Source organism: Podarcis melisellensis (assembly GCF_964234715.1).
Source record: "Podarcis melisellensis genome assembly, chromosome: 15".
Classification (NCBI taxonomy): Eukaryota; Metazoa; Chordata; class Lepidosauria; order Squamata; family Lacertidae; genus Podarcis; species Podarcis melisellensis.
The window spans coordinates 16,095,881-16,114,663 of NC_138532.1; the positions used below are offsets into that span (position 1 = coordinate 16,095,881).

General features: G+C 49.6%; 2 protein-coding genes across 4 annotated transcripts; one reads left to right on the forward strand and one right to left on the reverse strand.

The window, feature by feature from the left end:
• Positions 1-1,672: 1,672 nt before the first annotated feature.
• HMBS (hydroxymethylbilane synthase) lies at positions 1,673-15,058 on the forward strand. Of its 3 annotated transcripts, none has more exons than XM_081889680.1 (14): positions 1,673-1,838; positions 4,901-4,954; positions 7,094-7,166; positions 7,928-7,977; positions 8,069-8,124; positions 8,627-8,704; positions 9,323-9,400; positions 9,695-9,770; positions 10,270-10,383; positions 10,635-10,673; positions 12,058-12,177; positions 12,687-12,740; positions 13,478-13,567; positions 14,528-15,058. In XM_081889680.1, exons 1-14 carry the CDS (start codon positions 1,689-1,691, stop codon positions 14,696-14,698), a joined length of 1,203 nt encoding a protein of 400 aa, XP_081745806.1. In that variant the 5' UTR covers positions 1,673-1,688; the 3' UTR covers positions 14,699-15,058. The 3 variants fall into 3 exon arrangements, with proteins under 3 accessions (XP_081745806.1, XP_081745808.1, XP_081745807.1); XM_081889682.1 differs by lacking the exon at positions 1,673-1,838 and adding an exon at positions 3,683-3,952; XM_081889681.1 differs by lacking the exon at positions 1,673-1,838 and adding an exon at positions 4,639-4,696.
• Positions 15,059-16,207: 1,149 nt separating this feature from the next.
• On the reverse strand, positions 16,208-18,680 carry H2AX (H2A.X variant histone). Its single transcript, XM_081890077.1, has one exon. The coding sequence runs from the start codon at positions 16,896-16,898 to the stop codon at positions 16,458-16,460; it is 441 nt and encodes a 146-aa protein (XP_081746203.1). The 5' UTR covers positions 16,899-18,680; the 3' UTR covers positions 16,208-16,457.
• Positions 18,681-18,783: the final 103 nt, after the last annotated feature.

Genomic DNA, 18,783 nt, shown 5'->3' on the forward strand with positions numbered 1-18,783 from the left:
GGGTCTTCCTGTATATGTATTCTCTTTTCTTCCTTTCTGAACAACTGCCTCTCTCTCCCTCCCGCTTTCCCAATTCTTTGGTATTTCTGTGAGAGCCAAGAGGAGCTGCTTCATAGAAAAGGCACAGTTCTGTGGCTAATCTTGCTCAGGATTAGATTTCTGGTATAGTTTGTGGGTGGTAGTAGAAGCTGGGCCTGCAGGCAGATGGCTGTTATCTGAGCTGGTTCCTCCCATCTCCTCTGCTGCAATTAGCTTCCTACCACCCCGGCACTTCACCTCCTTGGTTCTTGACTTTGCAAGAGCAATTATGCATTGGAACTGTGCTCCAAGCCACAGGGAGCTTCCTTCCTGCTCCTTCATCTTTCTTGGGGCACCATCTTCTACCACAGAGGGAGAAATAGTCTTTGAGGCTAGATGCAGGTTTGAGCTTCCTCCCACAGCTGCTTGCTCTTTTCTCTCTCTGGAGATAATGAGGAAAATGCAGTTCACTCTAAACTATGAATTGATGTATGTTGGGACAAAATACCTTAATTTTACATATACCTCGTGGTCTGTGAATCTGATGGTGAGCTGCCAGGAATGAGACCTTGTGGGTGGCAGTGGATAGCTCAATAAAGGTGTTGACGTAGCACGTGGCAGCTGTGAAAAAGGACAACTTCCATGCTAGGAATCATTGGGAAAGAAACTGAAAAGAAAACTGTTTATATCATAATGCTGCAACACCAATCCATGGAAAAAATATTACATTGTTAGAAAAGGGCACCCAAAATGATGGATGGAATGACTGGTTTAGAGAAAAGTTTGGTAAAAGGGGTTGGTTGCTCTGACTTGGTTGGGCTGTTACTGGCATACAGAACTAGGTGGTGTGTGGCCTCCAGCAGTAGAGCTGCTCTTACACTATTTATAGTTATGCTCTTTGGGAGCTGGGGTTCCTAATACGCATCGTTAAACCTCTTCACTTCCATCAGTTGGTCCAATCCCCTTTTAATAAAACACATGCAAATTTCCTTGCTGGATCCAGTCCAGCACCACACTCGTCTACTATCCTGCCAGCTGCACTTGCTAATTAGGCCACCTCCAATAAACTCATTTGCAGCACCATCAGGGATGAACACCAGTCAGTGGGTCCCATTTTCAGTATGCTGTGATCTACTTCTTGTGCCCCTGGGGGCTCCATATGAGAAGCCTGAGAGACCTCTCCGTTTAAGGTAGCGTTCGTTGTCAGCTCATCTTGTAGCAGAGAGTTACACAGGAAGCAGCTTTACACCAACCAGACCATTGGCCCTTCTGCCTCATTGGCTGGCTGGTAGCGGCTCTCCCAGGCCTTTCAAGCAACGTTTCCTCAATTTTAGAATAAATCTCGTGACACTTTTGAAGGCGATTTGCAGGTAGTTTGCATAATACTATAGGCCAGCCCCTTTCAAACGCTTATTCGGGCAGGAGACGCTCCACTGCCCGTAAAATATTCGGCCGGAGCTACCGTGCTGCGTCCACAGCGCCTCACTGCAAGGACCGGAACGCGAGGCAATCCAGCGGCGCCCCCGGCTTCACCTTTCCGAAAAGGGGCGTGCGCCGCGTCGGCGGTAATTACGGTATAAAGGGCATCGGGAGCCACCTCCCATTCATGGAAAGCCGCCTGTGGGAGGAACAGGAAGCCGCCGGAAGTGACGTCCGGGACGGGGAGGCGCATGCGTGGCTCCGCGGAGTGGCGATGGAACCGGCAGCGCCTAGTTGACCCAGAGCGGGACCCCCTCCAGCCCTCGCCCCGCCTGCCTGCCTGCCGGCCCCCTTCGCTGCTCGGCGCCACCAGCGGCATGACCAGCTCGCCGCCCGCCTCGGTGAGCCTCTCCGCCGCTGCCTTGACCGGCGCTTCGCTCGCTTTGGGGAGGGGGAGGGAGAGAGGGGCGAAGGGGCGGGGCTTCCAGGGGCTCAGCCAATGGCGGAGGACGTCGCGAGGTGACCTCTGTGCATGGTGGTGACCTCACGTGCGTCGCGGGGGTCTTTAATGAGATGCAAATGAGTTCAGCCCCCGCTGATGGGCCTGGGGACGGGGGTTGTCTCCGACCATGGCTGCCTATCTGCTGCTACTCCCCACCCCCCGACTTACTTGGGTGGTATCTCTCTTTTCCTACACCTGTGTGTCCTCCAGTGTTACTTTCCTTAGGAAGGGGGAATATAGTTGTTAAATGGTAGTGCTAGTTTGATTTTTATGAAACTCGATTTATACACACACACACACACAATTTTGTTTATGATAACAGCAGTAGCAAGAACAACAACAGGGCATTGGCCTCGTTTGAGTGCCCAAAGTGTTTCATGTTAGTATCCCTGTAATCCGCTTTATATCTGCAGAGAAACATTGGGAGAGGCTGGTGTTTCTCCCAGGGCTATTTTGCCCTTTGCCGGTCAAGGGAGGCAGGTTGCATTTCTAGAATGTGCTCCTGCCAAAATCAGATGCCTCTTGTTTCTTGCACAACCTTGTGCAACTTGAGCTCTGCCTCTGTGTGGGAAGGCACTCTTGCCTAATCCGAAGGGTGGCTTGGTAGGACACACCTTTGCCCTGTTAGGTAGTACACTGTACAGATACCTCCAGGCAGATTCTTCTGGCAGCCAAGGTAAGCCAGAGTGCGGTGGTGGCGAAGAGAAGTGTGGGTTTGCTGCTTTCAGATGCCCTCTTGCATTCCCCTCTGCTATAGGGTGCTTCATCAAGCTGTTTTTCTAGTTTCTGCGTGCACACTCACACTTTCACTTGCCCTTTCAAAGTTCCGCTGGGAATACATTCCATAGCATTCCCATGGGGAGACTGTTATATTAGCTTCCAAACCTGAGCCTTTGCCTGGATTTTGGGCTGTTGGGCCTGAGCCTTTTGGGTGATACTGTATGGTGGACACCTACACAGCTTGCCTGTTTCTGTGTTTTCATTCCCAGATTCAAACAAATTCTCTTCTCTCTTCACACTAAGCACCTCTTTCTGTCCCCCTTGGCTGCATAATTGCCCTACAAACACAGAAACTGCTGCTTTCAGCACCCTGATGGTATATCTCTTTTTCTTCCCTGAAGCTAAGTAGCTAGTGCTCATGGCTATGTTTGATGAAGACTGAAGGGAACTGATGATTTGGGGTTGACTTCCAGAAATCACACATGGGGCTTCAGTACCTTGTGACTACCAATCTCTCCTATGAACTATTGATATCTACTGCCCATTTTTAGCTCTACTGCCCACCTGTGCCCCTTTCCTGTGTTTTGCCCTATCTCGCTGCATCCCATTTCTTGTCTTTATGTACTCCTTTCCACAGCCACCACCCTAAGAAGAGCCGCATTCTCTTGGGAGATGTTCTAGAAAGTAAATATCAGCCCAGCTTGTGCACTTCCTTGCTGCAGAACTTTGCAGATGGCACAGATAGCCCTGGCTACCATGGGCGGAAGCAAGGAGGTTCTCAGGATGATAGCTTCCTGCATTCTGATCCATTGAGATTATAGTTGTTTGCCATGCAGTTTGATTGTATCTCCCCATCTGCGCTGCCACCCTCCCCCTGCCCTATATTGCAAATAAGTGGTTGAAATGTCCCTTGTTCACTTGCGCAAATGGCCCCTTTGTCAATTGCTTTGCTCTGGGAGATTGTCTTCTGCTGCCTGTCTTTCCCAGAACAATTTCTTTCTGTGCAAAACCCGGACAGTTCCTTGCAAGCAGCCCCTGCAGCTGCAGTTCCCTCCAGGCTCAGTTCCTTCCTTCTCCCCACCCCCTTGAACGCCCTTTCCCCTTCTCTGCCTTATCTCTGCTGCCAGGTTGGGGCTAGTTTGCAAGGAGAGACTCCCTTGATTAGACGCTGACAGAGCAAGGCAGCAGGTCTTCCTCTCCCCTCTAGCAAAGACATCTTTCTCCTCCTCTTCACTGGGTCCTGGGTTGCAAACCTCTGTTGAGATGGCAAAGGTGGTGCTGCAGGACAGTCAGGTAAGAGGCGTATGTCTCTCCAGGCCTCAGGAAATATTTCAAATCTTAAGAGCCATTTTGACAGGTCTGAAGGTTTTCTGGACCTGGGTTATTGTCCAAGACTTCATACTTCTCTCCCTGCCTCTCTTACCCACACTCATGCATACACAATCTCTCTTTTCAGCTGTGTGTATTATGACATATTTAGGGGTGAAACTTTACCGCAACAGACAGGCTCTACTGAGGAATACTTCTATCTGCAATTAGGACTTGATAGGCTCTTAACTGATAATGTTTGTCTCAGTGCTATCTTGTCCTGTGCCCTGTATGGCTCTGCAGGCACCTTTTCCTGCAGGGCCCTTGCTCGTTCCATGTGCTGCTTACCTGCGTTGCACAGCCTGGTCTTTGGGGAAGCAGATGACTCTGCCCCTTGGGGCCAGTTGTGCTACTGAATAACCTCCGCTTCTTTCAGGTCTTTGACACATGTGTTCTTTGCCCTAAAGCCTGTCAAGGGTTGCTGGGCTAGGGCTGGTCAGGTCAGGCAATAAAAACGACATTAGTAATAGTTGTTTGTGGTTGTGCCAACAATGTTCTGGTGCTTTACAGCACAACAAAGGGAAAGGCGGGCCCCTGCCCAGAGAAGCGTAGGATTTTAGATCTGACACAAGGGAGGCAGGCAAGAGGGATGGGTATCTAATTGCACGAAGCTATCCTTCAGGGCTGTTCCTTTTAATGCAGCGAACATTGCAGAAGGTGTCTGCCCAGGTAGGTTCCAGTGTGGGGCTTCCTGGGATGCCTTCTGTGTCCACTTCCATGGCTTAACTGTCCCACCCTGCTTGGCAGCCCCTTTGCGAGGAAAGGCTTGGCTGGTGCAAGCTTCCTCTTGATGTAGGGTTTTGCGGGGAGATTGTGGAAATGCCACCATAATAACCCTCCCTCTTTGGAGTAATTGGAGATGTTTATTCACAGGAGAAGAATGGCTTGAAGAAAGAGACTATCCGCGTGGGAACAAGGAAAAGCCAGGTGAGGTTCTTGTCATTACTGTTTTCTTGCCTGCATGCTGCCTTTCTCTCTCTGCTTTTCCTGGGTCTGCTTCTTGCAAAGTGTTCGTACAAACAGGACTGTGCATTGACTGGTGAATGGATTTGCATGGGACAACAGGGCATTTTCTGTTGCTTTCCTAGTAACCAGGTTGGAACAGAGGAAGGCAGGGAAAGACGGCTGGTGCTGAAGCGAGCAAGTCATAGAACGAAGTGTATTCTTGAAGGCCTGGGTTATAGGGGTGGATAATAGCAATATATAAAAATGCCTTACGAAAAGGATGAAGAACTATCCTCTGTTGTGCCAGAGGACAGGACTAGATCCTAGGGGCTTATGTCCCAGAAGGGGAGAGCTCAGATGAGCATTTGGAGAGGCCTCTTAAAGGCGAGAGCAGTCCTGACACCAAAACCATGGTGGACTCTCCCTTGGGAAGGGACAGAGCTCAGTGGTGGAGCCCTTGTGGTTCAATCCCCGGCATCTCCAGGTAGGGCTGTGAAAGAAGACTCCCTGCCTGAAACCCTGGAAGAATGGCTGCTGGTCAGTGCTGACCGAACTGAGCTAGAGGGAACAATGGTTTGTCTTGGGATAATGCAGTTTCCTGTATTGCCTCACTGGGGGCAGAGGCTGGACAGTCCTTTCTTAGAGATGTTGCTGGGTTTTCTGTATCAATCCCACTGCTGCCAGAGCTCTTAATGGCTGCTTTGCAGGAACTCACATATTCTGGGAACTATCCTTGCCCTCCCCTTCAGCAGTAGCAAATTCCAAATTCATATTAGGCTAAGTATCACAGGAGCTGTATTCTCAAATGTGCATTTTTCTGAAATATATTTCACTCAGTGCTGCTCCTCAATACTTTGTCCCTTTGCTACTATTGCTGTAATTTGCTAGCAGCCACAGGGTTTTGTTTGTCAGGCTGTTACTTAAGTGTTTGTCCGCTGTGCTACTTCCCTGCTGCTCATTGATCTTAACGATCTTAAAAGTTTTCATTCGTATCCACCTGGCAATTAATCCATACTTCTCCAGCTGAATTGCTTTGGTGGTGTTGAGCAACCATCAGTTCCCCTGACCTTTCTTTTGCCAGGAGGATGCAAAGATTTCCCCATGGGCCGCCCTAGCAGGAGCAAAGAAGTACGCCCAAGAGCCAAGACTGGGAGGGGCAGACTTGTAAAGAAAGATAATGCTCCACCCTTGAGGTGGAGAGCTAATCTCCCATCTGCCTCCTGTTGTTGAGGCTGGTGGCAGCTCAGGAATAAACCCAGAAAGCCTGTTTGGAACAGGGGCCTAGGATGGGGCGGCACCTCAGGGCGGCATCTCCTTTTCGCTAGAAGCCCTGTCCTGGGCGCCAGAAGTGGGTCTCCACTCCTTCTCTCAGAACATAAGAATTGCCCTTCAGCCGGGTCACGTCAAAGACCCATCTAGTCCAGCATCCGGTTCTCACAGTGGCCAACCACATGCCTCTTGGAAGCCCACAAGAAGGACCTGAGTCCAGCAGCAATATTTTCACTATTGCAATTCTCAGCAGCTGATATTCAAAGGCACACAACCACCAACGCTGGAAGCACAACGCGGCCATGGTAGCTAATATTCCATTGGTAGCCTTTCACCCCCTTTTATAGCCCCTGAAATTGACGACCATCTCTATGTCTTGTGGGAGCAAACCCTGAAATTTAATTACGCTCTGTGTGACGAAGTCCTTCCCTTTGCCTGTCCAGAATCCCGCAACACTTGGCTTCAATGAATGGTATTTCTGTAGAGCTTCATTCAGGGAGGTTTGCTGACCACACATCAGCTGCGCTGCTGCCTTTGCTTCCTTTTCATTCTCTAACTGGCTCAAGCCAGGTTGGCTCTCTTCATGTCTGGCTTTTTCTCTGTGGGCCCCCAAAGCTGGGGGGAGGGGGGCAGAGCAGATCACAGACATGAACCGGACCCAAAACCGATGAGAGTGGAAGTGCATAGGAAGTGGGACTTAAAGTCTCATGTCTTCTGGGCTCTTGTGGGAACAGCAAGAATGTGCGCACATGTCTTCTTCTGACAGCAGGTGCGTTGGGCACACTTGCCGCCTCTTGGGTCATAGGTAGGGCACACTGATTGACTTTGCCTTCCTTCTCTCTGAAATTGCAGCTCGCCCGGATCCAAACGGACAGCGTGGTTCAGATGCTGCAGGAGCGCCACCCTCACCTCTGCTTTGAGATTGGTGAGTGTGTGAGGCAGGAAGCCTGGGAATTAGGTATTGACCAAGTAGTGGATGGGGAGAAAGCAAGCCAACAGAGGAGCTCCATCTAGGTGCTGGGTGAGAGCAGCCTCAGGTGCACAGACAGAGTGCTGCGCTTTTCTGACCTGGTGCATGGAGAGGATGGGCTTGTGTGGCACCTAGCTTTGTATTATTATTATTATTAATTAATTAATTAATTAATTAATTAATTTCTATATGACCATTCCTTCAAGACTCACAGAGTGGCTTACCTTGTAAAACCCCAAAATACATCACATTTATTTATTTATTTAATACATTTATATGCCCTTTTCCCCTTCCAATGAGCTCAAGGCATTGTACATAGTTCTCCTCCCCATTTCATCCTCTCAACAGCCCTGTGAGGTAGGTTAGACTAAGAGATACCCAGTGAGCTTCATGGCTGAGTGGGAATTCGAACCCTGGTCTCCCAGGTCCTACTCCCAACACATTATCAGTTATGCCACACGTTACATAGTAGCAAACATAAACAATATCCCCCACCCACACAGTTTAAAAGGCCATAGATTATTTAAGTAGGCAAAGGCCTGGGATAAGAGGGGTGTTTTTTCCTGGCGCCAGTTTGTATCCTACCCTACTAAAGCAGTGAGCATCTAGGAAGTCCACACATTGCTCATCCTTGTTGTAGCTCATGTCCTGCCGGTGCTTGTCATCCTTCCTGATCTTCCCTCTTCCTTCTTTCCTTCCTCTCTCTCTCTGAATAGTTGCCATGTCAACCACAGGTGACAAGATCCTGGACACAGCTCTGTCCAAGGTAAGCAGCCGTATGCTCCATGGGCTCAAGACGCAACCAGCAGTGGATAGAAAAAGCAGCCCAGGTTGTAACATGCTCTTTTCCTATTTAGATTGGTGAGAAAAGCCTATTTACGAAGGAACTGGAAAATGCACTGGAAAGAAATGAGTAAGTTCTGTTTGGCTGGGAAATGCAGGAGAAAGCTCTCCTTGGCAGGCAATGCCTGGTGGTGCCCTTGGCGCTGGTGCTTTTGCTTTGAGCAGGAGTCTATGTCCTGGTAGGCAATGGATTCTTCCAGAGCCAGGAAGTCTTCTCTTGAGCGAAAGCGTTTCCTCTAACCCAACGTTGCAGGTTGGGAGTCCAGCAATTGTGGGGAGGGGGAACCCAGTCATGGAGCATAACTGGGGAGAGAGAGCTCTGATGCCTTCTGTAAAATAACGGGTGTTTTTCCTGCTCTTTCTGAAACACCAGGGTCTGATGTTTAAAACTGTGCCACAGCAATCCTGAGCAGTAGGCCACATTGAGGCTGACAAGCCCAGGCCCACCCAGCAAAGCTTCATAGCCAAGCAGGCATCTGCGCTGAGGTCTTATGCTTCATAATTGCTCTCTCTGCCCATCCTGGGCGCATAGGTTTGGCACACCCATGACCAGCTTATTTCTTCCCTTCCAGGGTTGACTTGGTGGTTCACTCCCTGAAGGACCTGCCCACATCCCTCCCACCTGGTTTCACCATAGGTGCAATTTGCAAGTGAGTTTGGGCTCCTCTGCTTCCTTCTGCCTGACTGGTGCTCAACGCTCCGGCTCTTGGTCCATCAAAGTTTGCCCTGGCCAGGCATCCGACTTCCCATTTCCACGTCAGCTGTTGGTTCCCTGTGGAAGTGGGCCTGCCCACCAAACCACCTACCGTATTTTTTGCTCTATAAGACTCACTCTTTCCCTCCTAAAAAGTAAGGGGAAATGTGTGTGCGTCTTATGGAGCGAATGCAGGCTGCGCAGCTATCCCAGAAGCCAGAACAACAAGAGGGATTGCTGCTTTCACTGCGCAGCGATCCCTCTTGCTGTTCTGGCTTCTGAGATTCAGAATATTTTTTCCCTTGTTTTCCTCCTCCAAAAACTAGGTGCGTCTTGTGGTCTGGTGCGTCTTATAGAGCGAAAAATACGGTAACTTCCAGAGGATCAGATGGGTAACGCCTTCTTTAACCCATCTCAACTGGCCACTGCCTTAGGCCAAGTGGTGGCCTTTGCTGTGAACAGACAAAAGTCCAGATCATGTAGTCTCCTGCTGTCTCTTTGCAAGAAACCTGGGAGGCAACCAGCAGCCCTGCTGACCTGCTCCCTAAAAGGCAACCCTGTCTGTCCGTTGCAGGAGAGAGAGTCCGTATGATGCGGTCGTCTTCCACCCTAAGCATGCAGGCAAGAGCCTCCACAGCCTCCCTGAGAAGAGGTGAGTTCCACTTGTTCCTTCCTTGGGTTCCATCTGGTATGTAGGAAGGGCTGAAATTAGCATTTTGTCCCAGCTTCAACCCCTCTTGGGTAGCAGTGCTGAGAGGGGTCCCTGCCTGCCTGAGGTCTTGGCCAGAGTTGACACTTTGCTGCCAGGAAATAACAGCACATGGTCCCGTGTAGACAATGTTTATGCAGAGGTGTCCGGGGGACTGTTCCTAACTCTGCTCAGATGGGTGAGGCTGACCAGTCCAGACTCTTCTTTGATGCCGTTTTCCTTTTGGCTCTCTGGCAGCGTGATCGGGACCAGCTCACTTCGCCGGGCAGCTCAGCTGAAGAGAAAGTTCCCTCACCTGGAATTCAGGGATATTGTATCCTTTGAAAATGACCCCTTGACTTAGACTGGCCCTTGAAAAACCAAACATTGATCCCCCCCTCTCTGTACCCCTCCCCCGTCTCGCCATGCTTAGCCTCTGCACTCAAATCTTGCCACCACGTGCAAAAAGGACACCTTGTGGAGGGTGAATTTCCTAGTGGAGAATGTGGCCATTCCTTTGAATATGCAGCTTCTGTTATATTGATGCAGGTCTCAATTGTTTGTTGGCCAGGTGAGAAAAATTGGTCTGCAATATGAGAACTTTTTCAAAGCCACACATCCCTGGCTTGGCTTTGAATCCGGGGCCCAGCCAGCCATTGTGCTGAGATGCAGCCCGGAGGCCTGGCAGAGGAGCTAAGGTCTTGAGCCGCCTTCTCCCCTGCAGAGAGGGACTGTGGTGTTAGAACACCCTCCCTGGTGGCCAGCTCTGGAAGTGCAGGCCATGGGCCACCCAACCAGGGATCTCTGTGGTTTTCCCTTAATCCTTCTTGTAGAGGGGAAATTTGAACACTCGCTTGAAGAAGCTGGATGAGAAGGAGGATTTCAGCGCCATTGTCCTGGCAGCGGCTGGCCTCAGGCGGATGGGCTGGGACAGCCGCATTGGTCAAGTAAGTGGGGCAGAAGAGATTGGGGTGAATGTTGTCCCCCCCCCATTGTGCCCAGGGAGCTTCTCCTCCATGTGTCCTCAGTTCTTGAGATGCTCACTGATGTCTGCATTCCTTCGGGATATATAAACTGAATGAATTTGTGAAACGCCCTGAGGTGTATAGGGCTAAATAAAAATTAAAAATAAATAAATAAAATATTTTGCTCCGCCTTTGTTCTGAGCATCACTAACCCTCGTTCTGCTTCCCTCCAGGTCCTGAGCCCCGCAGACTGCTTGTACGCAGTTGGGCAGGTATGTGATGTGCTCTCCGTTCTGGCCCTGCTGTGTGTGCGAACAGCTGAGCCTCCCCAACACACCCCTGCTTCTTGAGGGTGCCTTTCGCTCTTTCTCCTCCTGCTCCTCGCCCTCAAATGAGCATCCCAAAGTCACGCTATGCACACCTTCCAATGAATTCTCTCTAGAGAGCAAACTTTCACCTGGTGTGAATCCCAGAGCTGGAAAGTTAAATGGCCTTGGTGCTCCGAGGCTGCGTCCCTTGCCCTGGTGGGTACCAGCTTCTGCATCCTCCTATTTGTGCAGGGATGGCTAACCTGTGGCCCTCTAGAGTTTGTTGGCCTACATCCCCCCCCCTCCCCCCCCCATAAAAATTGCTCAAAATGCTGCTAAGCTCTCTTTCACTGCATGCCTTGCTTGCCCCTTGTCCAAAAGTGGGTGAAATGTATGCATCGTGGGAATCCTTGAAGACATGTTCTTTTGTCTCTCGGAAATCCCAGCAACAAAAATCCCACAGTGTCACAAAATATTGTGCCAGCTTTTGAGTCCCCCAGAACTACTCATTGGGCTGGATCAGAGGTTTTCAGCCTTTTTTGAGTCCATGGCTCCCTTATCCAAGTACATTCTTTTTGCAGCACTCCTGTGGGGTTCAGGAGACCAGTTATGTCACCCCTTGCCTGCAGAGCTAGCAGCCTCTCAACTTTATTCAAACACCCTCCCTTGTGGAGTGTTCCCTCAGCCTCCACTCCTCTCCCCGGGAGTCCTCCAGGCATCAACTGCTGCTGTCCGCTGTTTCTGAGCTACTCCCCCCCCCTCCGGGAGGTGCCCCCCAGAGGCACTATTCACTGCAGAGCTTATAGCCAGGGCTGCTACAATAAGCAGTTGTGCAAACCTTGGGGAGGCAGAGCCACAAGAGGGCACCAGAGGAGGGAGGGAAAGACAGGAGGACAGAGGCCAATGTTGCCCGCAGCACCTCTGACCATCAATCAAGGCACCCCAGGGTGCCACGGCACACAGGCTGAAAACCACTGGGCTAGATAGTAAAGAAAACACAGACACTTAAAAGCTTGCACTATATTGTGGCATTTTGGTTGTCCTAACAAAGGCATTGGCGTAATATGGATTTAGTATTTTTTCTTATGGGTCGGTATGGCTGGCTTCCCCCAAGTAGTTTTTAGCAGGGGCTTGAGGGAGAGGGATATTGGATGCTTTGGTGATTGTATGTCTCCATCTCAAGCTCATGCAGGCTTTACAGAGTAGAGGGACCCTGCTCCTGTTGTTCTGATTGCTGACCCTGGTCATTGCAGAGCAGAGGCTTTGAACGCTGTGGGGGCTGCATAGCCACTAGGCTGTTCTAGAAGCTGAGAAGGGCCTCTTTCCCTGCTCCCCTTCCTTTCTCCAGGGAGCCCTAGCCGTGGAGGTGAGAGCCAGGGACCAGGAGATCCTTGATATGGTGTCCGTCCTGCACGACGGTGAGACGGTGCTGCGCTGTATTGCAGAGAGGGCCTTCATGAAGCACTTGGTAGGTTTCAGGAAGTGCTTGGTTGGAGGCCACAGCAGCCACCTGCTTATGTGGGGCTCAGGGCAGTGGGGTGCTTCCTTCCCAGGGAGGACAGGGATTAAAAAAAATATATATAGTTCTATGAGTTGCGTGTTTCTCAGTTTGATCCTTTCCCAGGGTATGCATTATGACTCACAGTTATTATTGATAGTTTATTGCAATTGTTAAGAGTGAATTTGTTTAGTCATTATTGGTTGATGTTTTGAGTTATTTTATTGCGTACCATTATAGTCAAATAGTTATTGAATATTACTTTATTTGATATGTCATTCATTAAAGTTATGCCATGTTATGGCTTTTTTAATTGGATCAGGTTATTACAAGGTGTGTGTTCTTTGTTGTATATTTTGTTGCTATGAACCGCCTTGTTTAGTAATATGGAAAAGTGGTATGCTATGCTAATTAAAAGTAAAATGAAGAGGGAGGCTTGGCAGCAGCGTCATTCATCTCCCTGACATTTTCCATTCCAGGAAGGCGGCTGCAGTGTCCCTGTGGCAGTGAACACCGTGCTGAAGGACTTCCAGGTAATGACAATTCAGAATACCATAGGCCTTGTTTTTTCCAGCCAGCAGCCAGGCTGGGTCTCTCTTAGCAATAGTTTGTGGGCTGCTCCCAGCATTGAAAGCAGTTGGTGTAGGGAGAGGCCTGTGCTGGATGCAATAGCCCTGCTTGGTGTGAAGGGAAGTGTTCCCTGACTGAGATGGAGCAAAGAACCCTCGAACCAGCGAACTCACATTCATGACATGTGACCCACCTTCTTCCACCTGCAATACAAGGATAACAACACTGGCCTACTCTATAGGGTTGTTGTAAGGATCACCAGAAGATAATGTATGGTTATTATCAACCGACTAGGTGTTTGCTGGCCAGGGATGGGGAATCTATGGTTCTCCAGATGTTTGATTCCAATCCCCATCATCCTATTGGCTGTGGCTGATAGTTATTATTAAAAAGCATTTATAAACCACTTTAAAAATGCTGAGTTGGCAGTCCCCCCACTTCAGACATTCATTTCCCTTTTGACTGGATCAGTCTCAGCACTCATCCTGGAAGATTTGGTAGTTCACATAAAAGTTTAAGTTGCTGCTTCCAGCCTGATAATTCCTTCCTGTCCTTCTAGGACCCTTCCTTTTTAAAAAAAGGTGAATCCCAGACTCTTGTAGAAGATGTCACACACTGCCTATCCCTTGGTTTTCCTGCACCTTCTCCAAAGGAAGAGCTGTGTGCGGTGCTGTTGACATTTTCTTTTTATTTTCCCTAGTTATATTTGACTGGAGCAGTCTACAGCCTTGATGGATCAGAGAGCCTACGTGAGACCATGCAAGCAAGCATGAATTATTTTCCACATGAGGTACCCGCTACTGTATTGCAAAACAGCACATTTTCTAGGCTTCCACATAAGGCAAAACCAGGCCCTTGTTATTCTTTCTGCTTGGCTCCTCTCAAGACATGAGAGAAAAAACCCATTAAAACTACATCTAAGCAAAGTGTGGGGAGCTTTTGGCTGTAGCTGAACTACAGTTCCCATCATTCCTGGCAATGGGTCTTGCTTGTTCAGACTGATGGAAATTGTAGTTCAGTAATATCTGGATGGACAAAGCTTCCACACACCTGATTTAAGCTTTGTTTCCTATTATATCCAAAGCAGAGACTGTGGCCTGTTGCTCCCAAACAAGCCACTGTATGTAAGGCAGCAACAGACCCTAATCCTGGATTTCAGTGTTAACAGGAAGCAAAGCTTAAGTGCAACTTCGTGGTTTGCTTCACAGGAGTGAAGCAGGAACTATTGCAAAGTATGCAGTAGCATGCTGCTCATTCACACTAAAGTCTGGCTTATTGTAATGTGCTAACAAGCTCATAGATGTTTTGGCCAATAGTGACAGTCACACTTGTTCAGCCTCCTCCATTAAAAGACCAGCTGTACAATCCTAGCATCTTGTTCATATGAGTTATTCCCCCCCCCCCTAATTTTACTGGAGGACACAAAACCAATGTTAAGCCCAGTCGTGAATGACTCTGGGGTTGCAGCGCTCATCTCACTTCCCGCTGGAGTGGTACCTATTTATCTATTTGCACTTTGATGTGCTTCTGAACTGCAAGGTTGGCAGGAGCTGGGACCGAGCACCGGGAGCTCACCCCATCGCGGGGATTTGAACCACCGACCTTCCGATCGGCAAGGCTTAGGCTCAGTGGTTTAGACCACAGCATCCCCCACTATCCTTCAATAAATGTGAATCTTGAATTGCTGCCTCTAAGCCTCAAATGTTCTATTGCTGGCTAAGGGATTTTGCATCTTACTTTTACTTTTCAGAACGAAGATGGCCCCAACGATGACATCCAGCATGTTGGCATCACTGCAAAGAATTTCTCTCAGTCTGCTCAGGTGGCTGCAGAGAAGTTAGGCATTCAGGTGGCTGAGCTCCTCCTGAGCAGAGGGGCAAAGCACATCCTCAACGTGGCCCGACAGCTCAACGATGCCTGATGGGGGCCTGCCATGGATGTCAAGCTCTAGCCGTTGTCCTTCATGGAAGCAATGAAGTCTCTTGCAAATCAACCACTGCCCCTCTCGGTGAAGGGAATCTTAATTTATTATGGTAGCTACGCCACAGTTTACCTGTGCTGCTAAGGACTGACTCATGCTGTAGCCTCCAATGGAAGATTCATGCTGGCGGGGATCACTCCCTTTAACACACAGCCTGAATTTTGAGAAAGAGAACCATTTAAAAGAAGTTGGTGCCTTCATTGATTGCTGTAAGGAATAATGTAACCTGGTACAGTTGCATAGAATGAAGTGTATATTTTTTTTAATTATTGCCAAATGGATTAAAGAGATTTAAACTGATAGTAGTGGAATTCTTATTTGTTTAGCTATAGCTGAATCTACTGCAGCTTACTTGTGTATGCTTACCAGCTCCTTTAAAGCACACGGCTTTCCCTCAAAGAACCCTGGGAACCACAGTCTGCCCCCGGGAGCTGCAATATCAGCACTCTTAACCAACCACGATTTCCAGAATTCTTTGAGTTTGTAAACAGACCTGTTTTCACCTGAGTAGCAGGAAGGAGCAAACCTGCCTGGTCATAATAGAACCGTCATGAAGTAAGGGTGGGTAGAAAGAAAACTTTGTAAATCTCAGATGATTTTCAGAACTCCATCCTCTTTCCAACAGTGGCTAACTAGCTGCTTCCAGGCACCCATACAATAAGCCGGACATGAAAGCAAGATGCAGGAAGCTATAAGTTCCATAGAGCAGTGGCGTAGCGTGGGGGGTGCAGGGGGGCCGGCCGCACCATCTGGGGGTTAGGGGGTGAAAATCCACGGGTTAGGGGGCGCAAATTACTTGCCCCGGGTGTTGACAACCCACGCTACACCACTGCCATAGAGCCATCGGTCACCTCCATTATTTTAATACCCTTTTGCCTAATGGCAGGAAAGTCCATTAAGTTAGGAAAGATAGTTCTCTTTGGCTGTTTTCACCAAACAAATGCCAGCCCCAGTCAGCATGGTCTAATTGGGGGGTGGGAGAAAGCCCACCTGTTTTCTATGCCAAGCCAACAATGACCTTTCTCCTGCCTGTTAGCCATGCTGCTTTGGGCTGCCATGAATCTTAATCTGCACCAGTGGATACTCCTCTATCTGCTTTTCTATACCACATCTCTACCACACCCTCAACTTTTTATGGTAACGACCAAGAGGACACAGGAAGATGCCTTACACTCAGCCAGGCCACTGGCTCATGCAGTTCAGTACAGTACTGTTTACAGTAACTGGCAAAGGTCCTGCAGATGCCTTCAGGCAAGGGGCAATCCCAGTCTTCCCCAGAGTTTGAACCTGGCAAAGTGCAAGAATGTAATAATTTCTTGATAAAGAGTTATCATACAGCCTACTGAGACTGGTGCACTGAACGTAGCTCTTGCGAAACCTTGCAGCGCTCACCTGCCGCTTATTTTCTAACCGGCTTGCCCCCACCCATATAAACTTAAGAAAGCCCAGTTTAAACAGCGCAAATTCGTTTAATAAAACAAAAGCCAACACCGCGATCCCTGCAACGTAATTTCAACGGGATCCCCACCCACTTCAGCAATCCGTTTGTGGGCCAGGCAACCATGCGCTCAGTCCCGGCGCCTGACCCTTGTCCCAAACCAAACCCCCAGAAAAACGGGGGTTGCTTGACCCGTCCTCGTGTCCATCCCTCGCCGGCTGCTACCGGAGTCCCGTCCAGAGGCTGCTGCTGCTCGCCCGCCTAGTATTCCTGGGAGGCCTGGGTGGCTTTCTTCCTCGGCGCCGCTCCGCTCGCCGCTCCTCCTCCTCCAGCGCCGGCCTTGCGGGGCAGAAGGGCGGCGGGGATGTTGGGCAGGACGCCGCCCTGCGCGATGGTGACGCGGCCCAGGAGGCGGCTGAGCTCCTCGTCGTTGCGCACGGCCAGCTGCACGTGGCGAGGCACGATGCGCGTCTTGCGGTTGTCCCGCGCCGCGTTGCCCGCCAGCTCCAGGATCTCGGCAGTCAGGTACTCCAGCACCGCGGCGAGGTAGACGGGCGCCCCGGCCCCGACCCGCTCCGCGTAGTGGCCGCGCCGCAACAGCCGGTGCACGCGCCCCACCGGGAACTGTAGCCCGGCCCGCGACGAGCGCGACTTCGCCTTGGCCCGAGCCTTGCCGCCCCCGGTTTTCCCGCGGCCCGACATGCTTCTCCGCTGAAAGATCTGGCGCCAAAGGTGAACGAGCCGCCGAAGAATGAATGGGGGAAGAAAGCCCGCGCTTTCCTACCCATTTATAGCCGCCGCTCTTTCTTCTCATTGGACGCAACCTTTTAGCATTCCCATTGGCCCTCGGCTGCGTCAGACGAACGCAGGGATTGGGCGCACGGATCGCTATTTGCTCGCCCATTGGTTGGTTTGCGGAGCCAGTAGGAAAGACGCGCGCCAAATTTAAATGTGGGGGAGGTATTCGGCATTCGATTTTTAGCTCCACCTTAAACAGAAAATGCAGCATGAGCAGAATCAGGATTTATTTTAGGAGTGGCAGGCTTTATGTTGGGGGGTGAGGGGAAGAACCAAATGATCTGGTCAGTTAGTTCACTATTTAGATTTATTTACTTGATTTTGGCGGGAGCAGCTGTCTCTGCACCTCCTTGGCTGTGCTCATGAAAGGTAGCTAGCCCCCCCCCCGCCACCCCTCCTTTACTGCTGCTTCGTATGTCTGCAGCAGGTAGAAAATCAGGGTCTGCCAACACACATTCATCATGTACACATTAATGTGCACTTGTGTTATCTACCACTTTTCTAAACCGTTAACCCCAAAAGTAAATGCTATTTTTAAAAGCCAGCACCCATAGTAGTAGGAAGAAGAACAAGTAGATAATCAGCTCAAAACCTGGTAGAAAAAGTGCATCTTGCTCTCCATGTGAAGAGCTATCAGAGAAAGATACAGCTCTCTAGCAAGATGCCACATTTGTGGGGCAATATAATCTAGTTTCCAACTTCATCTCTCAAAGACAGTAGGCAGTATGGCAAGATGACTTATGATCCTCCCTCACCATTAGCCATGGGCATAGCCAAGGGGGGACAGTTGCCCTCTCTAGATCAAGTAAAACAATATAAATACTTAATTAAATGACCAGTCACGTGGGTTCCCCCCCAACAAAGCCCCCCCCCCATCCTTGCTACGCCCATGCCATTGGCCCTGCTGCCGCAAATAGATGTTGGAGAATAGTGTGGATTAAGAGAAAGCAATGAAAGGGTAGGGGGAATAACAGAGGGCCCAGCAGCTTGGGAAAGGGGGCTGCCCTGGCTCTGCTAGAAGGGTAAGTAGCCAGGGTGCACTTCATGGTAGATGTTCTAGAACAGAACCTGGTCGCTTGTGGGATCAGTTTTGATCTGTGGTAGTGATTAACAATGGAGTGAAAGTCCCCGCCACCACTCTTTTCCTCCGTTGTGTGAAATGGATATTTTGTCGATGAGTTAGAAAGCGAAAGTACTTGTCACAGCTGTGTTGTTGTTGTAGGTGAGCTCTACATGCTTTGCTATTTCTCCCTTTAAAAAGTGGTATTTGAAGAAGTGTGCATGCACACAAAAGCTTATACCCAGAACATACTTAGTTGGTCTCTGAGGTGCTGCTGGATAATTTATTTATTTCGACTGTGTCAGACCAACATGGCTACCTATCTGAAATTTAAAAAGTTTATCAACTTTAGCCCCCGCCCCTAGAAAAAGGTCATCAACTTTGACTTCGCTCCCTCTAAAAAAAGGTCAAAAACCTTTGCTCTCCCCCCCCCATAGGTAGATCACTTCCAGAATGTTTATACTGGGAGTAGATCACAGACACTTGGGAGTTGGACATGCCTGTTCTAGAGAGATAGTTGGCTGAGAAAGCTTGAAAACTTGGTTGTGCACCTAAGATTGCTCAGATTGCTCTTCCTTCAGTCATTTGTCCTTCCCTCATGACTAAAAGCTAGGATGTCACCTGGGTGATGTATTATTCTCCATTCCCTCCTCCCTCTTTCCTCCATCTGCAAGATGTCACTTCCAGCTAATCCAAGCCTCCTCCTCCATTTCAACACTCAGGCCAGCT